Source organism: Orbilia oligospora (assembly GCF_000225545.1).
Source record: "Orbilia oligospora ATCC 24927 unplaced genomic scaffold scaffold00054, whole genome shotgun sequence".
NCBI lineage: Eukaryota > Fungi > Ascomycota > Orbiliomycetes > Orbiliales > Orbiliaceae > Orbilia > Orbilia oligospora.
The window spans coordinates 2,987,647-3,010,102 of NW_011645611.1; the positions used below are offsets into that span (position 1 = coordinate 2,987,647).

Here is a 22,456-nt window from a genome sequence, read left to right on the forward strand (position 1 = left end):
ACTTATTCACTGCACATGCACATACTGACGCGTAGTGCCCCAATTAACACAATTTGATCAATACTCTGATTCGCTGCTTTGCGTTTCACAAGATTCCGTGGAATGCTAGAGTGCAAATGCTACGCAAAGGATACATCGATGTTATCGATTTGACGACGTCCCGCAGCCGTGGAATTTTGACGTACATGAATTCCGCCCGGAATAAAAGCTACGCCAATCATAACATCATTTTTACAGAGTTTTCAGCAATCAGGGTGCGATCCTGCAAAGACACGATTTATTGGAGAGGTTAAACGAGCCCTTGCTTTTGTTGTGCAACACCAATCATTGCGGAGATTTTGAATAACGACAGCTGCATGCGCGTGCGAAGCGACCGATCATTGCATAACTGCCTCCGCTTCGACCTTGATCGGGAGGCGGTGCGGCACGAACCGGCGCCATGGCTATGTACAGGATTGCAAAATCCCTCAACTACGTACTAATTGTTCGAAGTCAAATGCATGCAATGTCGTCCGGGAAAATATGATAGAATGAGAAACTGATCGGTATTTCCCGTCAAAGTGGGAATTGGAGTAGACTATACTTTCACCGGAGACATAACATTATTCCAAACCATATCTAAATTTAAGGTCTAGTAATATATCTAGTGAACTATATGAGGAGAAACTCTCTTAGTCACCGTTGTCATATACGTATATATACTATAAGTTCCATAAGTTTGATGCGTTTCGCACATCATATAGTTCGAGTTTCTACGCCTGTGAATCCAAAGAGGGCCTAGAACAGGTGCTAGAAGCAACCGTGGCTGGTTGATTTATAGACTGCATGAAGGAATAAGCAAGAGGCGATTTCTACAGCGAGAAGATTAGCACTATAGTACTAGTAGTAAGGTGGGAGGAATAGATCGATGCACATGCACATGCGCATGCAGTCGACGGAATTAAATCTAGTTTTCGGGTGTACACGTATAAACGAGTTGCTAACTTAAGGATTAGATGGTATAAGCGCCGGCTGGTCAGGAAGGCACCTGGCATCTTCGAAACATCTGAAAAATTCCTCCCTTTTCTTAACCGAACCGCGAAATGTAAAAGACGAACTTTCGGTCGCATCTCCAGACGCCAAGTCCTCGAAGATTTCCGGCTGGTCGAAAAGTTTACAACTACGCGAAGTCCTGTGTAACCTAAGCTTGTTGGATTTCTCGAGGCTGGTGATAATAATTGTGTTGTTCCCAACAGTTCACAAAAAGATTGTGAGAAGAAGCCAGTCTCGTAACCAAACTGTAAAAGAAGCTTAGCCCGTCGTTATTCTGGCAACATCGATAGGAAGTGATGAGCTGTCGTCGTATGAGAAAGGAACTACTTCAGGGTATACTTCAAGGCGGTATTCCACAGCAATTTAGAAAATATACATAGGAATCGACCATTGAACGTTCGAACATATAAAATAAAGCAAGTTGATTCCCTTTGAATAAGGAGGAATGATCGTTTGAAATTGAACTACATATTAGTATATTCTCACTTGAAGTTTTGAATGACTTATAAGCTAATACGAATACCTCTTATTATTAATACCTTTATAGGTTATATCTTTCAGCCGAGGTGCGAGACAAAAGCTATATACAAATAAGAAACAGATCCGAACTACCACACCATTATTAAGTCTTTTTGGGGTGGGTTGGGGCGATATTGGAGGGTTCTTAGCCGTTGGGAATTCTTCTATCAGGATACTGCGTAAACAATCAGTATGGGTACTTCGTACCTACTCTGAGAGGGACCCACATCGGCGAACAGAATTTACAGTCTCATTGCACTGCGTCGGGATGCCAGGTCCAAAACAATTATCTTGCAAAGGACTAAAGTTCTCCTCCAAACCTAGCCGACGGGAACGGGAATGCTGACTAGTCGAATTTTTCCACTATTTCTAGCATCAATGCTACTTGTTTAACCTTTTCCAAATCTTTATTGGAATCAAACCACACTGCGGCCAGAAGCGCCTCTATTGTAGAAGCCGATGTTACCCTCGGCACTTTCCCCTGAGATATGTTTGTATCATCCAGCAAGATCTCCGATTTGATCCCAAAGCGTTTGGCGCACTTTTCAAGGTTTATGTTTGATGTGTATTTCTTTCGTGCATTATTTGCGGTCTCTGAAAGACGACGGTCCAATTAGCAACCATTGCAATACCCTCGGACACAGATACGAAACAAGCAGCTCGCAGACCTCGGCTATCGCTTGATGGGTACCACTGATCCAATTGAATTAAAGTTAGAATGGCGTCGCCGACGAGAGCTAATCTTTTGTTACCGTCCGCTCCGCCTTCCGTGTCATGCGTGTACGCGCGACCGGATGCCTCCAAAGCCTCCGTTAGCAAATCGCTATTAGAGAACTTGTAGCCTATAATATTCTCGACTTTTGTTTGGTCAACCATTTCTATAATTTTGCCTCGATGATATGGTATGTAAGCTGAATTGTAGGAATTTTTTGGTAATCAAATAGTTCGTAATGAGAATTTGAATGTACTCCTCCTGGTATTTAAATTCGGCTCTGTAAGCGTTTTCTGTCTTCATCGTGAGTCCTTTTTGATTGCGTCTATGTTTCTTATATTGTGCCTGAAGTTCGTATGAAACCCGAAAACGGACAGCTATATATACACTACCTACGACATACAACTAGACTAGTACGATATAGATAAGCGAGAAAGTTTCAAAAGAATAGCGTTTAGCAGATTATCCTAGTTGATAGGATCTCTTTCTTGACCATGCATGGGTAATCTAATATTGCCATTCCTGATCACAAGACTATTCCTGATCATGGTTCCGCTCTAGCTGTCATGTCTACATCCGTCACTCATGTCCAATAAATTTATAGCATTACGCTGACGTCGAAGCTAAACATTACTAAAAATTAGTGTACTTTTAACAATTAGGCTATATACTACCAATTTCATTATCTAGGACTAACTTGGTCTCGTTCCCAGACGTCACAAAGGGCAGCAGACTAATTCAGACTTCACATAGCTGGTGCTGTCTAGTGCCAAGACAGGCACTTATCACTTTTGTAGGTTATCATAAAGGACAATCTGAATATTAAGGATTGAATTTTATGATCCAGATTGCCTAAAATACAGCCCTAAAATTCGGTACCGCATCCTTTCCTGTGGGACCGATCATATGGAATATCCCATTCATCATAAACCTAGTATAGTTACGGATAAGGTGGTGTCAATTGGACCCGGATGTTTGGTCGAACATGTTAACGCCCCTCATAATTTTTTTCCTTTATTTGATACCACCATTACAACCGAAAGATGGGGAGTATAAATACGAGTATGAGGAGTTGAACGACTAGAATTAATCTTCTTTATCGATGTTATATCGGGATTTTGAATTGTATTCTAATTGTTGCTTTAAGATTCTCTCAACATCCTGCTGTGAGCGCGAAGCAGGGCCAAGCGAGGCTAATTCTCTAGATTTATCCTTTAAGAGATTTAGTATACTATTTGCAGAAGATTGACCTCAAATGTTTTTTTTTCAAAAAAAAAAATCATGTTTCGAATTCCCGAACTAAGAAAAGAAAACCAAAGATCCGTAAAAGCACCAAACAATAAACCGTTATAGCTTAAAAAAGTGTACACTCCGCCATAAAAGGGGCGCCGTTAACCCGAGAACTAAAGAATAACAATAATTTGGAAGAAACGACCAAGAAAAAAGAAAAAAGAAAAGAAACCTCGATAAGTCTCCCATTTATCTTTCCAGCAAGAATGACATTACGTAGCACAAGCATCCTCACCACACGAAGCTCCAGGCCCATCCTATCTTACGGCCAAACTTCAATCCGAAGCCATGGCAAGAGGCTCTCTTTTTATTTTTATTTTGATTTAAGCAGATTGATCTCTGCCAGTTGTGAACTTCTTCCAAGCATTACCAAGCCATCCGGAGCTGGCACGTTGGTCATCGAATTTAGCGGCATGGCTCATACTGTTCGAACGTTGCTTCTGGAGACCCTCGAAGGTAGGAGTAAAGGACTAGAATCAATCCATTGTCATGTTAGAATCTGTCTTAAGACTGTGGAGAAGAACTCAAAAGAGAAAATGCGGGGAAATTTGCAAGGAAATGGAAACTCGCTAGCTTACCGAGCGCCTTGCCTGGGGAGAGCCCGTAGCTTGGGTGGACTGCTGGTTCTTCTGGGTATCCATTATGGGAAGTTCACTGGAAGTCTGGCCTTTGTTTAATTTGTGTTGTAGACAGTGGTTTTTTTGTAGTATGACTTAATTGTAATTGGAATATACGTAATAATGTATATTGGTGAAGAAGAGAGGAGAAAGTGAATATTAAGTTCGCGGGCGACGGCGGCTTTTATAGAGAAAAAATTAAATCATTTCAGATTTACCTTTTTGCTTTCATATGATCTACGGGCTCGAGCGGTACACGGGTAATAGTCCTGATTTCCACGGGCTCGATTCGCGAACGAAAGGGCGGGGGAATCGAAGCTAAGCAATGGTAAGCAACAGCAACATTATTAACATTCCCTTAAGCATCGAAAGTTTGGGGCAATTCAAAAAAAGGGAAAGCCGGAAGAAACAAAAAGGAAGGGTGTGCTGCAGTAAAACGGTTATGGAAACGTCATGGTACAAGCTAGCAAAGTACCTTCATCAGCCGTCCAATCGAAACTCGGGTATTTTGTTGCAATTAGTAAACCTGGGGTTAGATTTCTGGGGCGGACTCGAAGAAAGGCTGGGCTAGTTTATTAGAAATCCGGCTTCAATGACCGAATAGATTACCGACATGCACAGGAAAGTTAGGATGTCTCGTGCAATTGTACTAGTATCGGTACATTTACCCCAGGTTGTGTTATAGTCTAGACATCCGACTCCCTGCATCGATAGCGCCCACCCGCTATGCTCTCATTGGATTGGAAGGGAAGGGAGCTGTCTCTCGATCCTTGAGCGGGATCATCAGTTTGTTAGAGATGGAAGAAAGACTAGGAATCGAGGAGAAGATGTCACGCCATCTTTACGTATACTAGGCGGATACTTATCAGTATAGTATATCAGAGTCGGAGCTTTCCAGTATACCTCTCAGAAGTATTCGATAAATACTCATTGCTCCTAGTTAGTAGCTTTCTAGCCTGCATATGTGCATGGATAAGTAGCAATTCGTTCACATTCAATAAATACTTAAGTAATGACTCAAAGATACCTGAGCAGTAACTCATTCGCCATACTGCAATAGCATCGTAGACCGGAATCACGAGGATTTCAATGTTGTTCCGTCTTCTCGCCCGAAGAGATAGTATGATACATCGCCCGATGCAGCAATGGCGAATGCATGCCATGCCATGTATTCCCACTTCAGGAATGGCTGTTTCCAGGACTCATACAGACAGATCCGTGCTAATTTGATACATTGACCGCGCATGGCCTAGTATATAGAATAAAAGTTATTCGCGAAAAGTTTACAGCCCCGTGCAGGTGAAGTTGGAATTGTCATCCACGTTGGACGGCGTAGGCAAGTATTGGTTGTAATTATTGGTTGAGCTAACTAGAGAGAGGTTGACAGGCAATAGCTAAGTAGATTGTGCCACTGGGAAAACACCACCGCCACGCGGCTTACGTACTTGTAAATGAGTGTTGACGGCAACAACACCTTTCGCCATGGCTGCCGAGTCCCCACCGCAATGTCGATTTAGCCAGGTTGCACTAAACACTTAATTAAAATCGACCACCTATGCTACTTTCCAAGACCTCGAACCTCTTAAGTATTCGAGCTCTCCCCTTCGACTGGTTCTTCTTCTTCTTCTTCTTCCTCACGCAGCTAGGACCTGTATATTCTTTCAACCTTTCATCTCCCATCTATCTTTAGTTGATCTATAGAAGACGGTGTCATTAGTCAATTAAACCCCAATTCAATTACAACCCCGCCCCCGTTTCACGATGTTGGCGTTCAACCGTATCCTCACCTTCCTCATGGTGGCGATGACCTTCGGCGTAGTTATCGCCGAAGGTCCCAAGGGCCCCAGAATCACCCACAAGGTGTGTTCGATCTCATTCCGATCGCAATTGACGTGCATGCATCATGCAATCGAAGTCTAAAGCTGGATCCGTTGCGTTCCTGGAATGCTGACATAATAATTTGTTTCTTAGGTCTTCTTTGATATCGAACACGGTGATGAGAAACTCGGACGAATTGTTATCGGATTGTACGGAAAGACTGTTCCAAAGGTATTTCTAATCATCAATGAATCATGCATCAAATCTATTCTCTAGTAGGCTCGAGAAACTAATGTTGAATTTCGCGTTCGTCTTAGACTGCTGAAAACTTCCAGTATGCCGGATCTTCCGACCCCTCCTTTCGGAAATACATAGCAATGCCTTTTCTAATGCATAAAGCAATATAGTGCTCTCGCTACCGGCGAAAAGGGATTCGGTTATGAGGGATCTACTTTCCATCGTGTCATCAGTGACTTCATGATTCAGGGCGGTGACTTCACCAAGGGTGACGGTATGTCCATCTTCGCATCCATCCATCCATCCACGCATCTACGCGTATTTGGACCAGGAAACAACACATACTAACTTGATATGATTTAATAGGCACTGGTGGCAAGTCGAGTACGTAAAAACAAAAGCTTCGCTGGAAAATAATATTGTATGGAAATAATGTTACTAACTCGGGGAATAAATAGTCTACGGCGAGAAGTTTCCTGATGAGAACTTCAAGCTGAAGCACACCCGCAAGGGACTTTTGAGTACGGATATCTCCCCTCCCCTTCCAAATTGTATGATACTAGAAATAAGGCTAACTTGATGATGTTACACAGGCATGGCCAACGCCGGACCAGACACCAACGGATCTCAATTCTTCATCACCACTGTCGTCACCAGGTATGTTATTCCCAATCCTTTCCTTTTATATTTTATATATATAAACAAAACTAACACCACTCTCAGCTGGCTCGATGGCCGCCACGTCGTCTTCGGTGAAGTCGTCGAGGGTTATGAAATCGTCGACAAGATCCAGAACGTCCCAAAGAACCACGGCGACAAGCCACTCATCCCCGTCAAGATCGCCAAGAGCGGTTCCCTCCCAGTTCCAGAAGAAGGTATCCAAGAAGAAGTCAAATCCGATGCCCCCAAGGATACACCAGCTCCAGCTGCCGAAGCCCCAGCTGCCGATGCTCCCAAGGAGGAGTTGTAAACGATGTCCTATATGGCATTTTTTACAAAACATCTCCCTCCTTTGGTTACTCTTGAGCTTATCCCCAAAAAGCCCTACACCGAGATCTTCCTTTTACCTGCCATAATTCCTACACTTTCACAAGAGATAATTTAAAAAAAGAAGAGAGCATCGGTCGATGTGTGGGGAACGGGGAGATGGGTTAACAGTATATAACGTGTAAAAAAGAAGACACAAGATTTTGTTTTTTGATGAGAACGTTTTAGCCTGCGAACGAGCGACTATATGTAACCATAAGAAGAGGAACGAGCAAAAAAAAGAAAGAAAACAAAAAGTCAAATGCTTCTTTTGAAACGATATAAACTGTAACTCGTATTCTCGTGTCTCCCCATTCCTTCTATTTCGTATACTCCAACAGGCTGCGAGACACTCACGTATTTTGCCGTATCTTCGTATCTTCCGTATACTTTCCTCCTTGCATGCATACCCGTAGACCCACCTCCAGATTGACTTTCGCTCTATCCAGTTTCAATACGTAATAGTACTTTGGCTTAATTACCTTTAGTAATCCGTTTCTCTAACACTGTATCTAATTCTAATCCAGGCATCGAATCCGGATCCTCAGGAAAACCCGGCAGCGGTACATCCACCCCTACTCCTTCTTCCGCTCTTCAAGATACCTCTGCCCCCAATCCTACTCCTCTCTCTGCCTCTGCCTCTGCCTCTGCCCCCGCCTCTGCCCCCTCTCTTCTACCCCCCTCTTCCTCCTCTCCCTCAAAGGTTCCAGAAATTGACACCTCCTTATCTTCTTCCTCCACCACTGTAGCCTCCCGCCCAGCCTCAGAAACCGACACCGACAAGTCCGATGATTTCAAACACTTCAGCACCGACGGAAGTTGGGTCCCTTACCAGATCTTTGCTGCCTTTGTTATGTTCGCCGGTGCCGCCTTTTGGTATATTAAGAAGAGAAATGCTACCGATAGGGAAGCTCAAGAGAGTTTGATGAAGGATTATTAGATTAGATTTTGGTTCAAAAGGGATGAATCCCCGGGGTGTTAATTTCTAATTCAGATCGATTGGAACCTTGATTTTTGGTGGATGGCATCATGATCAATTAGGCATTGTAGCCAAAAAAACAAAAAACATATATTCTGCACATGCATACCTAGTTTCGTTTAGTGTTTAGTTTTTAGTGTTTATTCATATCAATACATAGCATGCATTGTGTATGCCCCGGCTTCTATACATCACGGAAGCCGAGATATACAAGTTCATAAAAACAATCATATCGTTCATTATGCTCTTCACAAAAAGTGGTTAATGTTGCGTATAGCTAGCTTGGCTACGAGTTCGTGAAGAAGATAAAGAAGAAGAAAAGCGAATGATCGAAAAAGAAGAGGATATATTCATTCCCTACTAATAATAAACCTAAAGAGAAGAGAAGAGAAAAGAAGAGAACGAAGGAAGAAAAAAAAAGGAAGAATACAACGAAAGTACAAAGAGTTTTTTTGTTTAATAAACCACAGACTGAATATTCCCTTTTTTCTTTTCCTTTCAATCATCAACTATCATATCGTACCTCCCCGGTTCTTGAACTTCTGTTCTCAGACTCATTCTTTATTTTCCTCCCTCTTTCTTTCATTCTGATCCGAATTATATCAGAATTGGAACGACTCTCTTGCAATTAACTGAGAAGCCGACCTCCTTTCGAAATCTTTCACATTCAATAATTATTAAAAAAAAAAGTAGTCTGACTTAGTCAGACTTCTCTTCAGCACTCTCGGTGGCGGCCTTAACAATCTTGCAAATCAAGTCTTGACCGTCAACGCTGTCGTTGGCCTTGATTTGTAGTTCAGCGATAACTCCGGAGTGTGGGGCAGAGATGACCATTTCCTAAGAACAGGTGCAGTTAGAAAAAACCATCCCACCATAGAAAACAACAACATTTAAGAAGCTTCAAAAGAAAACTTACCATCTTCATGGCGCTGAGAACAGCGATTGGATCACCCTTCTTCACCTCGGAACCGTCCTTAACGCGAACCTCGACGACGACACCAGACATCGGAGCACCGACTTGGCTGCTGTCGGCTTGGTTGGCCTTGAGTCTGCTAGTATTCTCAACGGCTATTCGTCTTTATTAGCAAACTTCCCAACGAATATATAAAAGTCAAGATTCAAGATTATACATACCAGCCTTCTTATCATCGACAGTAACCTGTCTGACCTCACCGTTCAACTCGAAGAACACTTCCCTCTGTCCAGTCTGCTCGCTCAAAGGACCGACAGCCAATAACTTAATGATCAATGTCTTACCCTTCTCGATCTGGACGTGGAATTCCTCGCCGATCTCAGGTGTGGACAAGAAGTACTTGGTGGGCAAGACGCTCAAGTCACCGTACTTGGCAAGGAACTCCTTGTAGTCGAGGAAGACCTTGGGGTACATGACGTAACTGGCAACATCGCACTCTGTGACTTGGCCATACTTCTCGAGGAGTTCCTGTTTGATACCAGGGAGGTCGGTTGGATGGAGAGTGAGACCAGGACGTTCGCTAAGAGCACGTCGGCCACGGAGAGCACGAGTACGGAGTGGCTCTGGGAAGCCACCGAACGGCTGGCCCATCAATCCCTCCAAGAAGTCGAGAACGGAGCCAGGGAAATCAAGAGTCTCAGCACGCTCAACAACGTCTTCAGGCGAGAGCTTGTTAGAGACCATGAATTGAGCAAGATCACCAACGACCTTGGAGGTTGGGGTGACCTTGACGATGTCGCCGAGAAGGTAGTTGGCTTGTGTGTACGCCTTCTTGGTTTCCTTCCATTGGGCACCGAGACCAAGTTGAGATGCTTGGAAGATAAGGTTGGTCAGCTGACCTCCAGGGATTTCGTGGACATAGACTTCCGGATCTGGACCGGTGAGACCGGCCTCGAAGCACGAGTACATCAGTCTCAACTGCGCCCAGTAGCTGTCGATTTCACGGACCAACTCGATGTCCAAGCCAGGATCCATATCGGTACCCTCGAGAGCGGCGAGAACGGCACCAACACTTGGCTGAGATGTCATACCGGACATGCTATCAGTAGCGGTATCAACAGCATCAGCTCCTGCGGCGGCGCAAGCGGCCATGGAGGCAACACCAGTACCAGCGGAGTCGTGGGTGTGGACGTGGATTGGAAGATCTGGGTATCTCTCGCGGAGAGCTCCAATGAGGATAGTTGCAGCTCTCGGCCTCAAGCAGCCAGCCATATCCTTGATACCCAAAATATGGGTTCCGAGCTTAACGACCTTGTCGGCCAAATCCAAGTAGTATTCAAGGTTGTACTTCTTCTTGGGGTTCAACATGTCACCGCTGTAGCAAATAGCAGCTTCAACAACACCACCGGCCTTCTTAACAGCCTTGATACCAACTTCGAGCTGGGCAACGTCATTGAGAGCGTCAAAGACACGGAAGATATCGACACCGTTCTTTCGTGCTTGGTCGCAGAAATGCTCAATGGCATTGTCTGGGAGCGAAGAGTAGGCCACACCGTTGGCTCCTCTGAGCAACATCTGGAATGGAACGTTTGGAACTAATCTTCTCATCTTCCTAAGTCTGTCCCATGGATCTTCGTACAAGAATCTCATGGCAACATCGAATGTGGCACCACCCCAACATTCGATCGAGTAGGCGTTGGCATAGGCATAGCTGGTCTGCTTCGCGATCTCGCAGATATCGATGGTGCGGACTCTGGTAGCAAGTAGAGATTGATGGGCATCACGCCATGTGGTATCCATAATCAAGCAACCCTTGTTAGCACGAACAGCCTTTGCAAATGCTTCGGGTCCCTGTTCGAGAAGAATGTTTCTCCATCCCTTCTGGCATGGCTGAGTGGTGTCGATAACCTTGCCGGTCCTGTCAGTAAGAATTGGCATGATGATTTGTCCCTTGAACTTGGGTTCTCCGACTTGTCCCTTGATGCTGCTTCCGTTGACAGACAGATCTCCAAGGTAAGCCAACAACTTCTGGGCACGATTCTGGGACTTCATGAGAGAGAAGAGCTCTGGAGTGTCATCAATGAAAGTTGTCCAGCAAGTTCCATTGATGAAGACTTCGTGGGTAAGAAGGGACAACAAGAATGGAATGTTGGTCTTAACACCACGAATACGGAACTCAACCAAAGCACGGATGACTTTTCGTCGGGCGATTTCGTATGTGGAACCATGGCAAGTACACTTGACCAACATGGAGTCGTAGTGAGGGGTAATGATAGAACCAGCAAATCCGTTACCACCATCGAGACGAACACCGTTACCACCAGCGGACCGGTAGACTTCAATCTTACCCGTGTCGGGTCTGAAGTTCTCAGATGGGTCTTCGGTTGTGACTCTGCACTGGATGGCAAATCCTCTTGTCGAGATCCTGTCCTGAGTAAGGCCGAGTTGAGCTAGCGAAGCACCAGCAGCAATCTGAATCTGGGCGGCAACGATATCGATGCCAGTGATCTCTTCAGTGATTGTGTGCTCGACTTGGATACGGGGATTGATTTCAATGAAGTAATGTCTGTTCTGGTTGTCGACCAAGAACTCGGCGGTACCAGCGTTTCCTTTGACAATCGTTAGCTAGGTCACATGAGGATAAAAAGATCGGATCCGGCTTACTGTAGTTGACGTGCTTAGCTATCCTCACGGCATCATCCAAAATAGCTTGTCTTGTCTCTTGTGGGAGATCCTTGGCTGGGGCAATTTCGACGACTTTTTGATGTCTTCGCTGGACGGAGCAGTCACGCTCGTACAAGTGAACGATGTTTCCATGGTTATCACCGAGAAGCTGGACTTCAATGTGCTTTGGTTTGTCCAAGAACCGCTCAATAAAGACGGTGCCGTTTCCGAAAGCAGATTTGGCTCTGTGTATTTTGTTAACGATTACTCTGACGGCATAGATGGGCTAGTGGACAACTTACTCGCTGACAGCTCTTTCAAAGGCATCTTCCAAGTTGTCACCCTCTCTAACGACACGCATACCTCTACCACCACCACCGAAGGCAGCCTTGATGATGATTGGGTATCCGTACTCCTTGACGAAGTGATCGCAGTCGGAGAACTTCTCGACTGGCCCTGGGGTACCCGGTACGCAAGGAACCTTGCATGCCTGTGCGATCCTTCTGGCGGAAACCTTATCACCAAGGGCTTCGATGACTTTGTAGGTTGGACCGACGAACTAAAAGCTGTTAACCTATATACTCTGGTATGCCAGTATGAGGGTCAGACGTACAATGATTCCGGCCTCCTCAACCTTCCTGGCAAACTCGGCGTTCTCAGACAAGAAACCATAACCAGGATGGATCATGTTGACATTGTGTTCTAGTGCGATCTTGATGATCTCGTCAATGGCGAGGTAAGCTCCGACGGGTGTGTATTGACCTCGGTGACCGATCATGTAGGCTTCGTCGGCCTCTGTTCAGATATAAATCTTGTCAGTCATGGTATGTTCAGATACTAACTATCATGCATCAAACTAGATGAACATAACATAACATACTCTGCCTGTGCATGCCCATTCGATCCTCATAACTGTATATGGCAACCGTTTGAAGTGACAACTCGTGTGCCTAATATCCAACCAGAGTCAGTAAGATCGATTCTAAATCTACTGAACGAGACCGGAAAAATGTATATACCGTTCTAAAGATCTATAGAACATATCATATGTCAGCCAATTGGGTCCAAAACGCAGGGATACGGATAAATATATAGCAATGACGTACACGAATTGCTGTATTACCACACAAACACCGATGATGGCAAGAAATTAGCTATCGAATGGCTTCCCAAGAGCCCAATTGGCATTAAGGCGTGTCCTTGACGGTGCTACTTACGAATTTCACCACGATTGGCAACTGTCCACATTAGAAGTGTTAGCAAATATCACTACCCCGCAACCCCCACTTTTGACACCACTCAAGATGGAAGATGGCCGGGAACATACCCATAATCTTCTTCAATTGCATGATAGTGCTATTGCTACGGATTCGATGCACACTTCTGGCAGTGCTAGAAGCACCATCCATCTCCTCTTCATCGAAGACATTGGCATACTGTTGGTTCGACATTGCTGCTGCTACTGCTGTAGTTTCCGATGATGCTTAAGGATGGAGGGGTAAAAGACGAGGGAGAGATTGGGGGGAAAAGGGACTGAAAGAAAGAAAAAGACTACGCCAGGACTGGTTCCCCGAAGATTCCAGACAGCTAATGAGGTAGATGAAGTAAGAAAGAATATATACGGAGGAATGGGAACCTTTCTAGTCGCTCGATACTGGAATAAGGTGGTTCCGTTCGGGCGGAGGGCTCGAGAGGTCTGGTTCGTCTGCTATCAAAACTGGCTTGCGTTGGGCCTGCGGTTTGCTGCGGGGCCGGACCTTTTTAAGTTTGTCAGATGCAACTTCTTCTTTGTTACTCGAAAGCTTGTCACTGCGCTCGCTCGCTAGCTACCCCGCTATTGAATACGGACTATGGTTATATATTCTCGCGACAAAGTGCTACAGAGTTGCAATTTTCGCAGCAGGGCAGTGAGGGGCAGGATGAGGAGAAGAAGAGAATCGGGGACAAAGGGACAGAGGGCGAACCACACTGACTTATATGGATGGCTCGCTGTTATCGGAGTCCCTTTTTTCCCCCGCACTGCCGTCGGTCGGTCAGTCGGTCAACAATTAAATTAATTCACTAGCTTCGAATCTACTGGATCGAAGGTTGTATGGCATGTACGCGGTATACCGGTACCACGTCGATCGAGCGCTCTGGATTTCCCACCTTGGTACGTAAGCCTTGCCGGTGACTTGGCTTTATGGTGTTTTATCAATTTCTATTTCTCCAGGCAATTCAATTCCAATTAATTGGGTCTTAGGATTTTCCTTCTACTCGGTCCTTGCTATTCGCGGCAGCTCTAGCCCCTCCTGTTTTCCTCCTTTTCGCGGTGCGCTCCGCTCGATCTCAACGATGGTGGGGGCAGCTTCGATTGGTTAAAACAGCGAATCGGGGGGATGAGATGCAGATGCAATGCGGGGGGGAAGAGATATCACCAGACCATGACCTTCTTTCTTACTCGAACGGCCTGCTTCCAGACCTCGGGACCTATAAGAAGGAATGCCGATTTTATATACATACATTCTTCGGCTACAAGAAAGAGAGAAAGAAAAGATATCCCGCAGCTCGAAAGGCTGATTGCCGTCGGAATCCTGTCGTCTTTCATATGACAACGGGATCCCGAGATTCTTCTGGCTATCAAGAAAACCGACGGAACAAATTCAACCTTTTTCGTCCCATTGCCGAAAAAAAAAAAAACTTGGCTTCCCTCCCTTCCCCTTGTCTGCCAGCCAGTGACATCAATCGAGCTTGCAGTTTTTAGCTTGCAGGTTGGCAGGTTAGCTTGCAGTTGACCAAGCTAGCGTGCAGTCGAACCCCTCCCCAACCTCAGAGTTTATATGCATGTATAACATCCCAATTAACCTTAACTTCGTGCGCGCTCGGCTATTCACGTCCGTTCTCCATCTAGTATCTTAGATGTATCTGTATCTGGTATCTGTATCTTGAGATCCTTTCCAGCCGGTTCCTGGTTTTCTTTTTTTTCTTTTTCTTTTTTTCTTTCCTTTTCTACTGTTTTTTGGTATTTCTTTCCTTCTTATCTACCGCCAGATGCCATATACCCCTGCTCGACTGAAGGAAAACTCAAGGCATTGCCCGAAAGTACTGGTAAGCCGATATTCCGAGCAAATGACTGGAGAAACACTGTAAATGCTGTACTGTGTCAGTAAGTATGGACCCCAAATTGCATCTAGATTAGCCCATATGCATCCATCAGCATCCCATCCCCACGTCCCCAACCGTTATGTTACGTATCAAAATGCCAAAAGAAATTTGAGAGCTCTCGCCTCGAAAAAAAAAAAGCCCGGCTCAAGGTTATCAATCACGCCGCCGCAGAAAAATGTTCGGAGGAGCCCATCAAGGAAATTACATACCGTCCGTCCTTCGGCATTGGTGTCTCGGGCTTAGCCTTATGGCTCCGAACGGCAACGATACCGCCCTGTTTTTCTGCAGCTGGGTTTGCCTCCACTTCTCGCCGAATACGGGCCGGGAAAATCTTGGTCATTTTGCAACATTAACAACGCGGTTTCCCCTCCTTTGAATGTCACGGACTCATTTATAACACCACGCCTTGGAATTTTTTGTATTGGGATTGTATTATATATACAGAGCTTCTTCGTCTTTATAAGAAAAACCATACATCTGTTTCATTTAGGAGGATGATATTGCGCTAGCGACGTGAGACCACTATATGACACAACAATCTATATATAGGTCAATTAATGCGAATCTCTTGAATCACAACGTTTACTCAGATAAACATCTCGGACGGATTGTTCCGCAATAATCTTGACATCGTTAAAAACCACAAGTTGTTCTAACGGAGAATTTCCACTGGGAATACTCGAAACATAAGCGTGTGTGTGACCCTGTCGCGTCAACACCGAGAAATCTTCTCTCCGTAAAAGAACTTCTTCACACACAAAACATGGTGGCTTCGATAACCCGAGATACCGATAAACGTATTGACCGCCCTTACGGAGCTTCGCGAGGTGGCTCAAGAGAATCAGCTCAGCGTGTCCGGATACCTTAATCGTAGGTTCTATTTTGTCTAGGCTTAAAAGCAACTTGGCCCCAGGGTCTTCTTCATGGGCTTTGATATTAGCCAAAAAACTGGTGGCCTTCAGTCTACGGTCGTCGTCGTCTATCGGCTCAACAGTACTCAAAAGTCTTGAAAGGGTCTCGAGGATAGGTTCACATGGTAAAGTTGTGGCTTCTGTCTCGTCATGAGGAAGAACCTCCAAGTTGAAGTCTCTCGTACTTGCAAACTTGCGAACCAAATCGTTCTTTACTAGTGAGTCAATTGCTATTGCATGCTGCGAAACCAACCACAAAATGTTATAGTCCATGGATGGAGTTCCAACTGCTGTCGCTTCGGTATATTCCTCAAAGCTCTCTTCAGCCCTCTCCAAAAACGACCCGGAGAAACTTATTTGAGATGTCCTCGCCCGTTGGACCCGGTGACCGCTCTGTGTACTTGACCCGGCGATTTCGTCGTGCCCCCCTCCCGCCAAACCCCTGGGTTCCTCGATTTTTTCTTGCCGACTAGCTTGGTCGGCATCCGGAGCCTTTTTGTTACCTCCCGGCAAAGGCAGCGAGGAACCACCAAAAATTTCTCCGACGTGGACTCGAGTATCCTTTGAATATCTCCTCAAAGTTAACCGATTCGTAATAGACGCCGGAATCACCTTCCTCATCGTTGTTTTAAACCAGTCCCGCTTCCTAGGCTTTGAAATATGGATTGGGCCACTTGAACCGGACTTCATCGTGTTTATAGAACTTTCAAGCTCGTGGTCGCTTGGAGCAGTTGGTTTTTGTACTTCGGGTAGGGTGTGCTGTAAGACCGATCGATGTACGGCGCTCTCAGGACCTGCAGCTGGTTCTGAATCCTCTACAACCGGTTCTAAATCTTCTACAGCCATGAGCCCCACCGACATACTAACTTTTTCCTTCCCCTCAGCTTCTCTCGCTAGTGCTTCTTTCTGTTGGTCTAGCGTTCTAGTCGTTATCTCCACCCAGCTCCTAAATAGTTTCGACTGAGTGACGAGGATATCCATAAAACGCAGACTAGAAACAATGCAGCGGATACATTTGCTCCGAGTGGCCTCATCCGCTTTCTCTAGTTTTTCCACTCGGCTCTGAAAATCATTAAGGAAGTCAAGGAAAATTTCAGTCCACAGATCAAAATTTAGTCGACTTAATTTCATCATATCCTCGACCGGTGGTACTGAAATCGATTTTTTTTTATCGAGAAGTTCGTTATAAAGATGTCGGTGAACAACTTCGCCTAAATCCCTTCCTGGAGGACCCGGCGCCGGTGGTAAAGAGAAACTATCCTTGTCCCTTGACTCCCCCGTAGCCAAAGAAGCCCAATCTGGTATTTTGAAGCCCTCGACTTTGGTAGTAAACTTTTTTAACAGTTGAACACGGCCGTAAAGTTTGTTTGAACTGTAATCGACTTGGATTGTCAAGAGTTCTTTCAGGATTTCGTAGTACCGCTGATGATCGCGAGGCAATGTGCTAGATTCTTTGACATATTTAAAAATCCGTTCCGCATGTTGCTTGATCGCACTTGGCCCGTCGGAGCTATAACTATTGATGTCGAAAAGAGCATGTCAGACTAAAATGCTTAACTACTTGACGCTAAAGATCCTAGGGATGAACTGCTTAATTACCTAAACTCCCCTTGCGGATTTCCTGCAACCTCCAAACCCACTGACATATCGGCCACAGCTGAATCTGGTGAAGATCGATCTTCCTCATAGCTAGCCTGAGCAACCATATCAATCTTAGCTTGTGTGAAGCCTACCAAAGCCAACGAAACACAATCCCCTCCACTTCTTCGGACCAATAGAAAAGCCAAGTTATCCAGCAATCGGTTTAAGGCAACATTATCTGCCACATCTGGCGTCCTAGCACTTTCCCTGAGAAACTGGAGCCGTTTCTGTCGCTCTCTACGACCCTGCTCGGAATTCACTTTTGAAATAATGGCGAGCTGTGTAAGGAAACGGCGGCAGGATGTTTCGTAGAGATCTGAAATGTTTTCCATTGTGAAAAGAGAGGGGGTTAAGTGGTGAGAGTGGGAAAGGTGGCTGTCTTCGTGAAGGAAAGTCAAAGATGAAAAGAATAGGGATACGGCCGAGGTGACAATAAAATCAGCTTCAGCACTTTTCTTGTAATCCTGATACGTATACTCGGCAAAATCCTCTAAATGGATCCGGAAATTTTATTTGGAATATAATCAGGCGTCAAGGGTAAAAGCTACTTAGGTATCAGCTTATAATCTAGACGTACGTCGACTATTGGATATATATAACAAAGAGCGCTGTCTCGAAAAACGTATTAGAAAATCTAGTAATAAAAAGATATAAGTCTTAGGAGTTAAAGTTCATGCAAAAGCTTTATCCTCAATGGCGATACCAAATCTTATGGACCTTTCGCCATCAGACTACTCCAGGCGATCTTTTAACATTATAGTCAAACATTCAATTACTCTACTTGATCAACATCATACATAAAAAGCCAAAAAGATTATTTCATACAAGACAGCCTCGGAGAGTCCTATTAATAGACATTTATCTTCTTCGATACCCCTAATGGAACAGAGAATATAAGCTTTCGATCCATGTGTCTAAAAATGTTAACATACGTTAATTTAATTATAACATACGTGTAGGCTATGGATGGTGTGTTGCACGTGGTATTTTAGGTCCAACGTACAGCATATCCATATCCTTATATATATATATACCTAGGTAAGCACCATGTTCGTGCGAATCTATAGAATCTAGCCCGATCCCGTAATTTGTGTTCGCAAGGACCCGTGCTTCGCTGTGCTTTCACGCTTTCGCGGCGTACTCTTCATCACACTATCTTATTATAAACATGAATCGTCTTCGATCTCGATGATATCATCGATTATTTCGAATAACAATCTATAAAATAGATAAATAAATATTCAAATTTATTCTCAAATAAAATTTCAAGAAAAAAAACTTATTTCTTTATTACTGCTGCGGAATCGATATCATGTTCATCGAGTTCGCTCTCGCTTGTACCTAAGTAATTAAGTAAATTTACGTACGTAAATAGAAGCGTATATGCATATGTGGGTACACATCGATATATCTGGCTTCTGCAGCTGTCATACAGAGAAAAGTTGCTTGAGCTACAATTGCTCGGAACGAATAAAATACCTGTCTCTCAACAATTAACACCTCAGACCTAAAAACGACCGCTGGCCATGGGGCGGGATTGTTAGACCCTTTCCTCCTAGTCAGGTATATATGAATTGCTGGATCTATGGCCTAAGCGCTTTCATAATCTAGAGCTATAGGTGTTATTAAACCTCCCATATGCTCATATAGACCGAAGCCACCACTCGTGCACTCATCGGAAACTTCTTGTAAATCTCTTCCACTATCTGTACCTAGTATCCTGCTCCTCATAAGCCTAAGGAGGATTTGTTCTGAAAGCTAGGGAAAGTAAACGGCTGTTTATAATCCATGAGGCGGCTCCAGTTATTTTGCACGGTATCGTTTTCTTCCTCCTCCGCCTCCTCCTCCGCCTCCGCCTCCTTCCTCTCTAACTTCCCACTTTTTAAATCATAAAACTCACAACAAATATCTTGTGTAAAGCTATTAACACGACTATAAAGCTTGCCAACACCCTGAAAGTCTTCATCAAGTTCGGTGTCGCCCCTGGGAATACCTTTGGGAATCTTCGAAACATAAACATGACCGTGACCTTTTTGTACACTGACGGAGCAAAGTCGCTCCGATAAGATAATGGCTTCGCAGATGAAACACGGTGGTCTCGATGTTCCAATATATGGATGTGGGTATCCAGCGGCTAACTTCAGTTTTCGGAAGTAGGAGAGGAGAAGGAGTTCTGCGTGTCCAGATGCCTTGACCGTGGGGAATTCGGTGTCTAGAGCCGTGAGACCTTCGTGGGCTTTAATGTAAGTCAAGAATCCGTTGACCTTTTCATCTCGTACGGTATCCCGGTCGAAGTAATCCGGTAAAATCTGGTAAAGAGTTTCACGAAGAGGGTTACAAGGCAACCTAGTAGGTTTTTCTTCTTCATCGTGAGGAAGAAACTTCAGACTGAGATCCCTGTTATATGTGAACCATGGTACCAAAACGCTTCCTAAGATTGACTTGATGGCCATTATGTGCTGCGGGATCAGCCAGAAGATGTTGAAGTCTGTCGATTGACTTATGGTAGCGGCTTCCACCTCAACCCCGTAGCCTTCTTCATCCGGATCGCCCCCGAGAATAAAAACGTTTTCGATATCCTTTTGCATGTTAGCTCGTAAAGCTTCGGGGTCCTCAGTTGGCGATGTAAGCTGTAGTCCTTCTGCCAATCCTATTTGAGGTGTTCGGGATCCTTCGCAGGTGATATGGCCAGCTGATTTTGGAGTAGTATTAACGGGGCGACTGTGGGAACCAGATTCATGACACTCTATCGATGTTTCGGGGGGATATTTCCCTGCTTCCTGTGGCTTCTGGGACTCCTTTTTATCGCCTTCTAGTGGAGGTTGAGAGGAGAATCTCGCTCCATCTTTGATGAGGAGTAGAGGTCCTCTCGGTTTTGGTGTCAGATGATTCACGATGGATGCCGGAACCACTTTCTCCATCGTCATCTTGAGCCAATCTCGCTTTCGAGACCTTGTCATCGGACCGCTGGTGGGATTTATGGTGGGCTCATATTATCTGCAATGGGAGCAGCAACCTCACTCCCGCTTTGTGCTTCCAGAGCATCACCCCCCTGTAATTTGTCTAACCCTTCGACCTGGGCCTCGGCTTCGGCATTCCCTCTTAATCCCGGATCCTCTGACGGCGCCTGTGTAGCTTCTGATTGCTCCAGTTCCATCAAAATACTTTTCCTCGCCTTCTTTTCCTCCTCTTCCAATCGCTTCTTTTGTTCGTTCAGTGTTCTAATGACTACCTCCACCCAACGTCTGAACAATTGCGACTCCATGACCAAACCTTCCATCTCACTCACATAGCAAGCAACAAAATTCCGAGTCCGCTTCTCTTCATCGAGTTGATAGTTTTTCTTATTCAGCCTTTCTACTTCCTCTCGAAGCCTGCGAAAGAAATGAAGGAATATCTTAGTCCAAACATCGAAGTTCCTCCGGTCCAAAACCTTCATATCTTCCATTGGCGGTAACAAAACCGAACCATTCTCCAACTTAAACTGCTCACATAATTGAACATGGATATCTCTTCTCGGGTTTTCTTCAATTCTTTCAAGCAAGGGAGGTATAGAGAACCTATCTTCGTTCTCAGGCTTCTCCAACGAAACCCAAGACGGCAGTTCAAACCCTTCCACTTTATCAATAAAAATCTTAAGTCGTGAGACCCGATCCCAGAGTTTGTCGATACTATAGTCGATTTGGAGCTTTACAAGCTCGACAAAGATCTCTTGATCCCTAGGAACACTAGGGGCCAAGGTAGTATCCTCTTTAACAAGCTCAAAAATCCGTTGAGCGTGCCGCTGCATCGACTCGTCTAGACATCTATCATTCAAAGAAAATATATCGTAAGTAGTGATACATAACCCCAAGGAAGAAAAAAAGGTAACCTACTCATCTCGACCCCCCGAATCCGACACCAACCATCCCTGTCCCTCATCGCAAGCTTTCCCCACAATCTCAATCTTATCTCGCGTCAACCCCACCAAAGCCAGTGCCACACTCTCCTCAGGCTTCCTAACCAACAAAAAGGCCAAACTATCCAGTAGTTCATCCAGCTCCTCATCTTCATCCACATGTTTATTAATATCCCTACGATAATGACATATCTCCCGAAGTCGCTCGAGCCATTTTCGATATTCCTTGTCGCGTATATTCTCACACCGTAGATTCGCAAGGATTTGACATTCTGTGAGGAAGTTTTTGTATTGAGACTTCGGGTCGGATGTGCAGTCGTCTCCCATGATTGCCTTGGTGAGGTATTCTTTAAAAAAAGATCCGCGTTGCTGGAGACCCTTTTTGTGTGTGGAGGGAGCAGTTGGTTGGTTCTTGATATGAATAAGAAAGGAAACAGTCGTTTAATAGAAAGGTGAATATAAAAGCCGAGCGATGAGCACAAACAGCAGGTTTCGTTGAAGGTGGAAATGGTTGTGACTTGCTCTGTTATCCGGCCATGCATGACAGGAGAAGGTGAGAGCAAATATGAACTCCACCTATCTTATCTCCCCCCACAAAGAGTGTTTTATTCAAACGTCGATCTTAAACTCAAGAAAAGAATCGGAGGAACAAGTATAACATCCCGCTGAATAGTTCTCATATGCGACGTTCGACGACTAAGCTAATGATCAGCTCGTAATTATAGCCGCACGGGAGACGATCCAGCAGGCAACTTTGAGCACGGCATTAATTTACAGATAATATCCACGGTTCCGAACTTGAACTCAGAATATATAATAAATAATAATCACTCTAATACTTACCTAGGTACCTAAGTACATAGCATCCATCTAAATCTAACCATGTTCACAACCTACTACTTACACATCAATCAATCGTATGCTAGAATACTACATAAAATAATTAATAGGTTAAGCCCTAAGATATATCAGCACTTCTTCTCTACCTACCAGAATTCCTGCTAAAAATTTACACGAACAAAAAAAAAGAGAGAGAGAAAGAAAAATAATTAGAC

General features: G+C 44.7%; 8 protein-coding genes across 8 annotated transcripts; 2 read left to right on the forward strand and 6 right to left on the reverse strand.

The window, feature by feature from the left end:
• Positions 1-2,103: 2,103 nt before the first annotated feature.
• AOL_s00054g905 (uncharacterized protein) lies at positions 2,104-2,427 on the reverse strand (the record flags this gene model as incomplete). Its single annotated transcript, XM_011122221.1, has 1 exon — positions 2,104-2,427. One exon carries the CDS (start codon positions 2,425-2,427, stop codon positions 2,104-2,106), a length of 324 nt encoding a protein of 107 aa, XP_011120523.1.
• A 1,449-nt stretch (positions 2,428-3,876) lies between these two features.
• AOL_s00054g906 (uncharacterized protein) lies at positions 3,877-4,194 on the reverse strand (the record flags this gene model as incomplete). The annotated part of the gene is made up of 2 exons (XM_011122222.1): positions 3,877-4,023; positions 4,132-4,194. 2 exons carry the CDS (start codon positions 4,192-4,194, stop codon positions 3,877-3,879), a joined length of 210 nt encoding a protein of 69 aa, XP_011120524.1.
• Positions 4,195-5,931: 1,737 nt separating this feature from the next.
• On the forward strand, positions 5,932-7,195 carry AOL_s00054g907 (uncharacterized protein; the record flags this gene model as incomplete). Its single annotated transcript, XM_011122223.1, has 8 exons — positions 5,932-6,030; positions 6,142-6,219; positions 6,306-6,322; positions 6,396-6,499; positions 6,592-6,609; positions 6,684-6,746; positions 6,819-6,882; positions 6,949-7,195. The coding sequence occupies 8 exons, from the start codon at positions 5,932-5,934 to the stop codon at positions 7,193-7,195; spliced, it is 690 nt and encodes a 229-aa protein (XP_011120525.1).
• Positions 7,196-7,653: 458 nt separating this feature from the next.
• AOL_s00054g908 (uncharacterized protein) lies at positions 7,654-8,191 on the forward strand (the record flags this gene model as incomplete). Its single annotated transcript, XM_011122224.1, has 2 exons — positions 7,654-7,663; positions 7,779-8,191. The coding sequence occupies 2 exons, from the start codon at positions 7,654-7,656 to the stop codon at positions 8,189-8,191; spliced, it is 423 nt and encodes a 140-aa protein (XP_011120526.1).
• Positions 8,192-8,929: 738 nt separating this feature from the next.
• AOL_s00054g909 (uncharacterized protein) lies at positions 8,930-13,258 on the reverse strand (the record flags this gene model as incomplete). Its single annotated transcript, XM_011122225.1, has 11 exons — positions 8,930-9,067; positions 9,147-9,298; positions 9,365-11,752; positions 11,808-12,052; positions 12,110-12,366; positions 12,421-12,602; positions 12,688-12,757; positions 12,827-12,838; positions 12,914-12,921; positions 13,025-13,045; positions 13,135-13,258. The coding sequence occupies 11 exons, from the start codon at positions 13,256-13,258 to the stop codon at positions 8,930-8,932; spliced, it is 3,597 nt and encodes a 1,198-aa protein (XP_011120527.1).
• A 2,247-nt stretch (positions 13,259-15,505) lies between these two features.
• On the reverse strand, positions 15,506-17,835 carry AOL_s00054g910 (uncharacterized protein; the record flags this gene model as incomplete). Its single annotated transcript, XM_011122226.1, has 2 exons — positions 15,506-17,378; positions 17,462-17,835. 2 exons carry the CDS (start codon positions 17,833-17,835, stop codon positions 15,506-15,508), a joined length of 2,247 nt encoding a protein of 748 aa, XP_011120528.1.
• A 1,395-nt stretch (positions 17,836-19,230) lies between these two features.
• Positions 19,231-20,463, reverse strand: AOL_s00054g911 (uncharacterized protein; the record flags this gene model as incomplete). Its single annotated transcript, XM_011122227.1, has 1 exon — positions 19,231-20,463. One exon carries the CDS (start codon positions 20,461-20,463, stop codon positions 19,231-19,233), a length of 1,233 nt encoding a protein of 410 aa, XP_011120529.1.
• Positions 20,464-20,480: 17 nt separating this feature from the next.
• Positions 20,481-21,728, reverse strand: AOL_s00054g912 (uncharacterized protein; the record flags this gene model as incomplete). The annotated part of the gene is made up of 2 exons (XM_011122228.1): positions 20,481-21,309; positions 21,379-21,728. The coding sequence occupies 2 exons, from the start codon at positions 21,726-21,728 to the stop codon at positions 20,481-20,483; spliced, it is 1,179 nt and encodes a 392-aa protein (XP_011120530.1).
• Positions 21,729-22,456: the final 728 nt, after the last annotated feature.